A 12,243-nucleotide genomic window follows, 5' to 3' on the forward strand; every position below is an offset into this window, starting at 1 on the left:
GTCTCTTAAAATGGATGGACGGTGTGGATACAGCACATACAACTTGGTGGGGCCCACAGAACGTAGTGACATCACCTCAGTAGCTAGTCTCGCTACTGTCAGGTCCAGTAGCTAATCAGCGACCCTTTTGGTTCTAGGTCTTGTTTTTTAGGACCCCACGTATTAGTTGGCATCGGGTTCGGGTACCCACCGGGTCTTTGGACATTGGTTTTGGGTCGAGTCAACGACAAACAAGGGCATCTACAGCATTGGGTCCATCTAAATGGATGGATTGTATCACACACGTGTGACACTTTGATACATTTAGGGTTTAAATGGGCTATATTAAATTAATACGGATGGTCAAGATCATTTACTCAAAATTAGGTCCAATCAACAATTCGATCCATCCATTTTCTTTGGCCCGTCATTGATTGCTTAGATTATAAATGATCATATCCCCATCATCATCACATCATCCTTGCGTGGTCATAACCTTGTGGTGTATGATCTAATCACAACCGTTTGATCCTGACCATGATGTATGGGGCCCACAAAAGTGGACTCTCACGTGAAAATCGGCCTAACACTTCACCATAATCGACTGTTTTGATGAGTGAAGCTACTACGGATGGGATTAGAATAAAATCCAATCAACATACAATCCCCACAAATATGAGATAATATTAGAATTAGACTTATGCCTTTATTTATAGCATTTCATGCACGTAGAACACCACATGCACGTGCGAACATGTTGGTATCGACACGTTACAAATGAGTCCATCCTATCCGATCTGTGGTACGCGGATCACTTTACCGTTGTGGTCCACCCACACCCAAACCCTATTGCAGCTGAAATCCTTGATGACCGGCGTTCCGTCCTTCTGGACAATGGCATCGACGTGATGATTCTCTTGCTCGATCGTCGCTGCTGCAGCCTCACCGTCCACCCCGACCAGCTCCGGCCATGAGTTTTTGCCTGCAGATTTCATTGAAATTCAGTACAAACAGATATTGGGCAGTGCTAATGCATCATCAGATGGGACTGGCATGTACAAATGGTCAGATGATTGGATCTGTCCATCTCCTGGGCGTTAATCCTAGCCACCAAAATGCACCCATATGTATAAAAGGGGCTCATGGTTCAGTAATCCAGTACGCTCAACTGACAGGCCCTACCAGGAATGGTGGATTCCTGAAAAATCTCCACGATCAAATGTTCCTAGACCTTAGATCAATGGCCTCTAGTCCAGGAAACATTGGATGTCTAGGATCTTCCAATCAGGAAGAATTTTGGATCATCCCCAATCGGGAGGGGTATTATAAGATCAACATTCTGAATCGATGAGTTGTGGGGCCCACTTACTAGGGAATATGATGCATCGGGACTCTATAATTCGTATCCTCTCAAGGGGAAGGATGCCTTACCTTTGCATTCAGACGCCATCCTCTCAGTCTCGTGTGTCTGTATTTTCTGGTGTGGGGTTGGGGTATATATAGACTGTGGATGTGATCGCCTTGGATATCAAGGTGCTGACCAAGAGCCGCTATGTTTGAACGGCTGAGAGAATCTCATTCATTGCTTTTGAAAATCAATCAAGAAAAGAGGTTTTGCGTTCACATTAGCTATACTCATTTTGAGAAAACGTAGGGTCCGGATAACGATAGGAATTTTAGCAAGTGAAACAAAATGGAACCCGGCAACCAAGTCCGGTTGGGACAGGTTGGGCTAGAACATGAACCTAAGGATACTGTTTCACATTTTAATTGTCCATGTGATCGGCACGGATCAGATGTGTGAGCTTAAAGGATCTAATATCATCCACGCGTTCATAGGGGCTTTAATGCAAAGCTAAAAATAAAAGGCCTATGTTTAGTGATTCACCTCATTACAAAAGTAAAAAAGAGCTAATTATCCATCTAATTTTATGGTTTGGATGCCTAAGAATACCATCAATGGTTTACATCATCTACAGGAAGTCTAATGGACCATCAAGTATTCTCTTCGTTATTCCTCTTCTTTTCTTAATGAGGATATATGTCTTCACCGGGGAAATATCTTCACTTCGTATCTGGCTTTAAGCCATTTCCCTATCTTGACTTCACTTTCAAGTAGCACTCAAAGAGATGATATTTCTACTTCAACTAGTTGAACATTGACATCCCGTTTTATCCGCTTAGTTACATGTCTTAAATGAAGGACATTTTAGCTTTTATAAAATACGGTTTAAAAAATGTATGCAATTGCAATAGCATATGACTAGAGTTGGACACGAACCAATCTAGCTCGATTAACTCACTCGACTCACCTCTAATTGAAAGTTGGGTTTAGGTCGAGTTGAGCCTTTTTTAGTTAGAAAAAATTTCAAGCCGAGTTCGAGTTGACCCGAGCTCAACTTGACTCGACTTGGAGCTCGATTCGAAATCAACTCCATTCGGTTCGGCTCGACCTATATATATATATATATATATATATATATATATATATATATATATATATATATATATATATATATATCGCCCTCGTTCCTTTCAGCAGACTGGTGCATTCATGTCCCTCCTCCCTCTCAAATACCCTTTCCTTTTTTTTCCCTAGATGAACCAACCGGCCGACATCCCTCCTTGTCTAAGCAGTCGGCCGGTCATCCCTGTCTAGACGTCCTTCCCTGTTCGTGCACTCGGTCATCCATGTTCAGTTGTTCGTCCTTGTCCAAGCACTCGGTCCTTCCTATTCAAGCACTCGACCGTCCCTGTCCAATCGAGTAGTCAATCGAGCATTTGAGCTTCCCTGTCTGGCTGTTTGTCCCTATCCGAGCACTAGAGTTGGTAACCCTCTCTCTCTCTCTCTATCTCTCTCTATTTGGGGTCGAAAGCTTGAATTCGACTCGAACTTGGCTTGAGTTGCTGACCGAACCGAGCTGGGCTGGCCAATCAAGCTTGAGGATTGAGCCAGCCAAACTTGAGCTGAGGTAGGTTGCTAGCCGAATAGAGCTGAGCTGTGCCAAGCTCGACTCGGTTCGACTTGGTGTCCAACTCTACATATGACACTAGGCGGATTACTTTAAATAACTTTAAAAAGGCGGCTTTTGATAAATAGTTTAAAAGGTAAGTGGGTTTTAATAATTGGCTCAAAATGAAAATATCTTCCGGTCGTTTTGGATTCAATACACTACCTTTTTTCTATCAATAATGTGGCAATGTAGACACCCTACCCCAGACTGATAAGCTGATTGAGTTTGAACTGATGGATGGTGAACTAAACCCTAATCTTAAACTTGAAAGCCTAGAAGCTTAAACCCTTGAAACCCCAATCCTAAACCCTAAACTCAACCTAGTCAGCCCATTCAACCAAGTAAACCTAGTTAACCCATTCAGCCTAACCCTAAACTCTAGGGACTTAAAACCCTAGATCCTTGAGTCAGCTCGACGAGTCAACTCACACAGTCTACTTGTTGAGTCAACTTACTCAATCAGCTTACCCAATCCAACAATCCAGTCAACTCACCTAATTAAGCCCAAAACCACACCCAAACCAAAAGCCCAAAAGGCAGAATAATTGGAGAAATGTGTAAAACCTCAAAGCATTAACATTCACAACAAAGCCTCCACACACTTAGAGAGTGGGGACTGACAATAGCCGGCTTGCCATGAACCACGTGGCACTCCCCCTCCTTGAGGTGGCATCTCTCAAGCATGTGGAATCGCCCTTTTTCAGAACCTAAGTTTGTGGTTGAGATGTATTTACTCTAATGCCCATCTCCTCACCCAAAATTGTCATTTTTTCACCTCATCCAACCCATGAGATGATGCCATGAGGCAATCTCCAATCCTAACCTGTCAACCATCTTTTACCCCTAGGATTACCAGTAATTACTAGAAAACTGGGTTAAGAGGCTATAAATAGCCCCATACCCTTCCCATTTCAAGCATCCAAGACATCTAAAAAGTATTCATCCACTCCCATTTCAAAGCCTTCTCAACCTTTAGGGCCTTAGCCATCTAGTCATCCCTCCACCAAGGAGAGTGAGAGTGAAAGAGAGAGTCCAGTCCTAGTCTAGCCTAGCCTAGCTAGAGTTTGAGCCACCTAAGTTCAAATCTAAGCCATTCAATCTAGCTTTGTGATACTACCATTCATTCAATCGTTCAAGCTTCAGTCAGTTTCATCAAAGCAGAGCATTAGCATTATGCAACACCTATTCTCTTCTGAACCTCCTTAGTCCTCATATACATCAGTATTACATTGCATTTCATTATTTTCTCACATTTGACTGGTTGACGTATGCTTCGAGGCTTGATGATATAATCAGAGTAGGTCCATAAAAAACCTTAGCTAGTTGGTTATCGTTTTATAATAAGCATCAATACAACGTCAAGCATCCCATACATCACATTAATTTATACATAATTTGCACTTGCACTCGATCGTTTCGAACTTATGCTCTGCGGCATGTAGATATAATCGGATCTTCCCCATTAGAAATTTGGATCGATCAATCGCCATTGCCATTACATTACATCACATCCCCTTCATGCGAGAACTAACCCTATTCCTCAGGAATTAGTTAGATCATGTGAAGTAGCCATACACTTGTACGGGCAGAATGGGTGCCTAACACCTTCCCTCTCTATAACTGTGATCCGTTATTCGGAATCTCTGGAACACAAATTCACGAGTCATCTAATTAGGGTTAAGAATCTTAGGGATCTCAATCCTAAGCGTTTCTATAGGGTCTAACTGACTGTAGGATCGTAATAATTAGTTTGTAGCGACTCTGGTCAAATATTACACCCTCTTACCCCCAAATAAAAGTCTTAAGCGAGGCAACCAGTGAAAAGGATACTCGATCTCTCATCTCTCAAAAAATTTGCCATCCAACGTCCACAGAATGATGACTCTATTGGGGATAAACACGACACACTAATCATGACCTGACTTGAAAAATAAGATCTTACGAATTCCTGAAGAGTGATAATTCTCACACATTTGCATCTGCATCTATATCTATAACAACATTCATTTCAAAAAACTAAAAAGAACACAAAAAATTGTGCCTCTACAAGTCAAGCTTCTTAAAAAAAGTCTCCCTTATTGTAGCATAATTTGCACTAGATCTCAAGTGGCTATGGATAACTACAAGGAAGATGTTCAACCTTACCACGTTCTTGATCTCGCAAAAGCTTAACTTGTATAGGTATAATAAGCAGAAGTCGTGCCAATGGCCTTCATATAGGAATTGACACAGTGTAAAAGAAATGCAAGACATGTTCTGGCAATTCATGGAAGCACAAGCCACCACAGCCAACAACCAAGTTAGTCCAGTTTAATAACAACAACAATCAACTCACAGGCCTTTCGTAGCCTACAGTTCAAATCAAGCACAACCGTCAGACTCTGCACAAGACTAGCGATGCTAGCCAACGTAGCCCTCGACCATGGGGCACATCTTTCAATATCCTTCTGCAGCTAGGAATCAATCTCAACCTGCAACCGAGATTCCCAGTCAATTTCAGGACAGCTTCACAGTTGAGGCTTTCAGCCAATTTCCAGCTCAATTTCCAACTGATCCTGCAAACAAGGTCACCAGTTAATTTCCAGGTCAGTTTCAAACCAATCCTGCAAACGGGGTCTGCAATCAATTTCCAGCTCAATTTCAAACTAATCCTGCAAATAGGGTCTTTAGTCAATTTTTAGTACAATTTTAAACTGATCCTGCAAACAGGGTCTCTAGTTAATTTCTAGCACATCCCTCAATAGGGATTTCAAATCAATTTCAAGAAGTAGCTTCCTCGACTAGAAGCCTAGGGAAAGCACTGGCGAATGCCCATAATGGGGGTCAGTGTCAAGCCCAGGTCAACTAGTGGAACATGAGGAATACCCAATAAGGGGGTCACTTCCCATCATCTCAACCTCCCCTGACTAAGAGTGCTTTTCAATTTCAATTTCCCACAAACAGGAACACATACATTACAACAAGCTCCCCCTCACGAAGCCATAGGATTGAAGAAATTGATCACTATGTCGAATAAGCGGAACATGCCTTGCAATGAGAAACGTTGGTCCCTAAAATGAGCCACACAGAAATAAAGGAGTTTTGGGAGCAGCTCCAAACTATGCAAAATTAGCTTCAAAGACAACAATGGGTCGATCTCCCCTCTACCAAGTTTAGGAACTTGTGTCCCTTTCTAGATGCACAAGTACCTCAAAACTTTGAGGTATCCAAATTCAAGAGATGCGACAGCAACAGATGTCTTATGACACATGTTAAAACATTTTGTGGGGAACTAAATGAAGTGGCAAGAAATGGATGAGCTCTTATCCGCCAATTCCAAAAGTCTCTAAAGGGCGGACTGGTATCCTTCTTTGGATTGTCATCAGATTAAGATTTCGAAGCAGCTCTCAGAAGCATTTGTTAATAAATTTACCTACAACTTCAACATGGCTCCCAAAAGAGCAGACTTGGCAGCCTTGAGAATGTGCACCCCATTCACATGTTTTTCCAAATCATTTTATGGAATGAGCCCAAAAATGAGGCAGATCCAAAGCTCAAGTGGGATTCATGACGGTTAGTGCAGAGCTCAGGGCGATTCATAACGGTTTGTCCAGTTATTTTAGTTTGGGCTTTACTAAGGTGGTGGTGGAATCAGATTCTTAGTTGGTGGTGGCATTCCTTAATGGGCCCTCCCTCCCGGGTTGGAAATGGATATATTGGATGTCCAAGATTGAGCGTTTCAAGCTCATGGGGCAAGTGAAATTCACCCATATCTATCGGGAAGGTAACGCGTCGGCAGTTAGTATGGCCCGCATGGGTAGCGAGGCCCAATCTAATGTGTTGGTGCATAATTTCTCGGATCTTCCTTTCCATGTTAGGGGTCTTCTATTCCTAGATAGAGTGCGTCTAGGGGCTATTCGGCATGTCCCTAGTAGGATCTCTAGCGAATAGCCCTGTGTAACGGTTCCCCCTTTCTGTGTTTGTTTTATGATAGGCTTCCCCCAGGTCCTTTTTTCCTGGGGGAGCCCAAATGTCCAGGAGTTGTACATGTTGTTCATTGAAATGGAAACCAACAGTTTTTGTTAAACAAAATAAAAAATAAAAAAATAAAAAAAATTTGCATGCATGTGCTTATGATTTCATTTCCATAGGTGCTATTTTTCAATCAACCAATTTCTAAAACTTCATTTTAAACTCTGTAAGTTTTTTTGAAAATAAAATAAAATAATAGCCAATATTGATAGTGGATCTCCATGACTTCTCTCAATCCTTCGTCGCTTTTGACGAATGAATTCATACGTTGGGTAAAATTTTATGCGCCCTCGAAAAGATGTAAAATTATTTTTATTAGGGAATTAATTCCAGCTTTTGTGTGCTTTCTTTATTCTTAACCAGAGGCTGGCTTGCAAATCCAGGGACATAGATTCCTTCCCAAAATGATCTGAGCGTTTACACGCGGATCCCACTGATGAACGTCTTACATCTGGCATGAACGGGCATACACTCGGCATTTCTGAAATTACAGAAGGAATTGCCATATCAGATTCAACATGCAAGTTTGACCTGATACATTTGCACGTGGATCCCACTCAATGAGCGTTTTGGATCTGGCACAAGTGCACGGGAGGGGAGCCTATTAGGTGCGGCCCAGCACCACCCAAGACGGTGCCGCCCTCACCATGGGGCCCACCTTGATGTATGTGTTCTATATCCACGCAGTCCATCCTTTTTTTTTTAAAGGTCATTTTATGACATTATACAAAAATAAATAAATAAAAATGAAGCAGATACGAATCTCAGGTGGACCATACCAAAGGAAACAGTGATGATTAACCATTGAAAACTTCCCGTAGGTAACAAAAGTTTCCGATCAAGCAGATAATTTTTTTTCCCTTCATCAAGGTTTGTGTTGAACTCATCAACAGGTTGGATGGAAAAAAAATCTCACGGAAACATTGCGGTGGGCCCTAGGAAGTTTTTAATGGTGTGGCGCTCAATCACCACTATTTATATCCCTCTCATTTTTCGGTGGGACCTAGGAAGTACGGTCCAGATGAGATTTCGATGTGCTTCATTTTTCGGTTCATGCCTTAATTAAAATGATCTGGAAAAACGGATGTACAGCGTGGATATAGAATAAATACATCTAGATGGGCCCTAAAGTAAAGACCGCACCGTCTCGGGTGAGGCGGGGCCGCACCTAATCCGCTGAAGTTACAAACTTGCAGGGTGGACTTTTTCAACCAGTTGGGATGGTGGACTTCGTCCTCTCGCAACGTGGGGGCAAATCTCCAGGACCGTAAATCCAATGGCTGGTGGCATGCCACGAACCATATGTCGGGATGGATCTAAGTCGATCGGCCTCTGATATAAATACCCGTATCCGCCGTGATCCTCTTAGATCGCATAGCGGATTCAGGATGCAAGCTACTCTCGATTGCAAAGACAAGGGTTGGTTTTGTTTTTTGTTTTTTTTGTTTTTTTCCTTTATTATTATTATTATTACCCCATGCACTGGATAGCGTGTGATGGATGGGACACCTCATGGTACATGCGTGATATCTGGACCATTCGTCAGGAAAGACCCCCATTAAAATGGAAAGCAGATTGCGGGGTGACCCAACAGTACTATTCAGCTAGGTGGTGTTTGGACGCTGTGCGGCCCACCGTGATGAATGCATTTTATATGAACACGAATTGGCTACTCCCCTGCCATCAGCAAGTGGTCGGTGCTCTGCGAGCCCCACCATGATGTATGTGTTTCATCCATGCCGTCCATCTATTTTTCTAGATCATTTTATCGTATGAGACCAAAAATGAGGTACATCCAAATCTCAAGTTGACCACATTACAGGTAACAGTTTGGAATGACCGTTGACCATTAAAAACTTTTTGGGCCATAAAAGTTTTGGATCAAGCTGGTATTTGGTTTTTCCCTTCATCTGGGTCTGTATAACCTAATCAACAGATTGGATGTCAAATAAACAGTACAGTGGGCCAATGGAGGATTTTAATGGTTGATATCCAATCACTATTTGTTTTCCTGTGGTGTGGTCCACCTGAGATTTATATCCCTCTCATTTTTGGGATCAAGCCCTGAAATAATCTGTAAAGATGGATGAAACACATGGATGAAACATGTGCATTATAGTAGACCCACATGGCACCGACCACCGGCCCCGGAGTAGCCCATCCCTTTACGACAAAAATGGACTGAATTGCGTCGTGTAGAACACGGTATACTGTGTTGACGTGACAAAGTTCTGTGGGCGCCACCATAATGAATTGTTATAATGACACCCACCGATGAAACCTTCGTGGAGCCCATATTAATGTTTATTTGCCACCCAATGTAGGACAACACAAATATCAATTTGATCCAAAACTTTTGTGGCCCCAAAAACTTTTGAATGGTGAGTGTTTAATCATAATTGTTTCCTGTGTTGTGGTCCGATTAAGCTTTTGATCAGCACAAAAACATGTGCTTATTTCCTAAAATGAGTTGTAAAAACGGATGAACGGTATGGATAAAACTCAAACAACATGGTGGGCCACACAGTGCTTGTTGGTTTTGGAGTCACCAGCCAATCCCCTTCCCCATAAATCCACCGGCCAAAAATCTAGCCAGCACTGCCACTGGCGGGTGTCACACTTGTACAAGCAAAAAATGGACGGTTGGAAAATGGCCCATATCCGACATACAAGTAGTGTAGCTTACCTGATGAGTGGATCTTCGATCAGGGTGTGATCAAGGTGTGCACCTGATGAGCGTTCCACAATTCGTTACATAGTGCATGTATGTAGCGAAATTTGCTAAACCCACACCCATGTGGAGCTCTGATCATCCACACGAAAGCACACGTGTGAATATGGCACCCGTGAGCTGAGCCTGAGCTGTTCATAGGGTCGTCAGGTGGGTCATATAGTGTATAAAACAGGTGGATGGCGCAACTGAGGTAAACAGTGTGGCCCACCTGATGGAAAGCATGGATTGCGCACATGCGTGTCATGTCAGCGTGTGTGATTGCTAGGCAATGTGCGTTCTCGATATATATACTCAATTCCTTCTATGGCCACTCTACCATGGTAAATACATACATATAACAGATGGCATCTAAACCATCCATTTTATGGGCATTATCGTTGATGAACCACAGTCCAAAGAAGCCATGTTGGATGATCATCAATACGATTGCCGGATGTGGTCAATAAAAGAAAAATCACAAATAATTCACATTCAATTCCACATATCGACCGGTAGGATCATCATTTTTGGACAACTATACAACATGGTCCACCATAAGATGGACATCTTCACTCATCTGATAATCTCTGAGTGTGGGTACTCGATGTAAACTGCATTGATATTTTCGTGACGAGTTTCTAATGAAATGTGTAGGTAAAAGCTCGTGGCCAGAGATGGTTGGGATGAACGGAGAGATGGCAGCGATGACGATCCAGAAAGAGAATCCTCACGTGGAAGCCATTGTGTTGCTGGAAGGAACGCCGGTCACCACGGATTACAGATGCGACCGGGTTTGGGTGTGGGTGAACCAGAACGAATTAGTGGTGGCGGAGCCTCATATCGGATAGAATGGATGCATTTTGTAAATGTGAATGTATGCACGTGTGGACCAATGTTTGCATGTGCATGGGGTGAGTTCTATAAGAATGCTATGTTAATGGCACTGATATGAATAAAAGGCAAGTAAGGGCCTGTTTGGGTAAACATGAAAGTGGCTATTGTTGTGATCCCCTCTATAGTAGCAACATATATACCTGCAACTTTAATCAAATTATTTTGTAGGGCCTAATTAGTATGCTAATTCATTTCAACCATCGGATTGTGGACATCAGTGCTACCTAGTGTTATTTATTTATTTGTGTGTGTGTGTGTGTGTTTAAATCACTTTGCAACAAGTTACCTTGATAGTTCAGGTTTTTCGGGCTAGTGTACTGTCTTCTGTTAGTTTAAAACTGTACAAGTTATGTATTAGAGATCAGATTCATTCATTAGATAGAGTACATTGTTAGTATGCTCCAAACCAAATAAAAATTTTAAAAAAATAATAGCCTCATATGACAAGTATGTCAAACATTTATAAAAAGAATGGGTAGTCAATAAAACAGCTAAATAGCCTAAATTCAACATACATGTATGCTTAGTTAATAAGTTTAATTTATTAGGATATTGAAGATGACTTCTACTTGATGGGCCTTAACTAATGAATAACTTGGATCTTTGACCCTTGTACTCCTTTACATAACTATGACACTTGTTCTAAAATTCCTCAACGTATTTGTGTATGTTGTATCAAAGAATTGTATTTAAGAATGAACTTTAAAAAAAATAAATACAAGATAAATGGACGAGAATGTAACATCCAATTAGTTGTGTGAGCATTACTCTCTCTCTCTCTCTCTCTCTCTCTCTCTCTCTCTCTCTCTCTCTATATATATATATATATATATATGTGTGTGTGTGTGTGTGTGTGTGTGTGTAATTGGGTATGATCTTAAAAATGAAGTAATCCTAATTTTAAGTGGATCACACCACTGAAAATAGTACATATTGAATACCCATCCAACCTATTGCATAAGGTCACGGTGACATGGATGTCACTATGTTCTGTAAGCCCCACCATGATGTATATGTTGTATTCAAACTGTCCATCCATTTGGAGAGATCATTTTATGACATGAGACAAAGAACGAGGCAGATCAAAGCTCAAATGGACCCCACCACAGAAAACAGTGGGGATTGAATGCCTACCCTTAAAACATCTTGAGGCCATAGAAGTTTTTGATCAAGCTGATATGCCTGTGTTAACTTATAAACAAGTTGGATCTCAAATAGACATCATGGTAGGCCCTATGAAGGTGTCAATGGTGGGTGTCATTGTCCCCACTGTTTTCTGTGGTGGGGTTTACTTGAGCTTTGGATCTACATCATTCTTTGACTCATGCCTTAAAATTATCTCTCCAAATGGATGAACGGTGTGGATATACTACATACATCATGGTGGGGCCCACAGAACGTGGTGGCATCACTTCAGTACGGGAGTTCATTAGCAAATTAATCGTGACCACCGGCATTATGAGCATTAACATCCACCTTAAATTACGCGTACTAGTAGTGTTTTGGAAACATACACCACACGGACTCCCACTCTTAATTTTTTTTATGGGACTACCCTGATATGGATGCGAGATCCACTCCGACAATTAGATGTATAATCAAGTAATATGCCCCCTATCAATAAATCAGGCT

The 12,243-nt window shown here is 41.8% G+C and overlaps 1 protein-coding gene across 1 annotated transcript; it reads left to right on the forward strand.

The window, feature by feature from the left end:
• The first annotated feature begins 8,218 nt into the window (after window positions 1-8,218).
• On the forward strand, window positions 8,219-10,691 carry LOC131233634 (inhibitor of trypsin and hageman factor-like). Its single transcript, XM_058230416.1, has 2 exons — window positions 8,219-8,423; window positions 10,372-10,691. Exons 1-2 carry the CDS (start codon window positions 8,315-8,317, stop codon window positions 10,563-10,565), a joined length of 303 nt encoding a protein of 100 aa, XP_058086399.1. The 5' UTR covers window positions 8,219-8,314; the 3' UTR covers window positions 10,566-10,691.
• The last annotated feature ends 1,552 nt before the right edge of the window (window positions 10,692-12,243 follow it).

The sequence above is a fragment of the Magnolia sinica genome, chromosome 18 (genome assembly GCF_029962835.1).
Source record: "Magnolia sinica isolate HGM2019 chromosome 18, MsV1, whole genome shotgun sequence".
Lineage (NCBI taxonomy): Eukaryota > Viridiplantae > Streptophyta > Magnoliopsida > Magnoliales > Magnoliaceae > Magnolia > Magnolia sinica.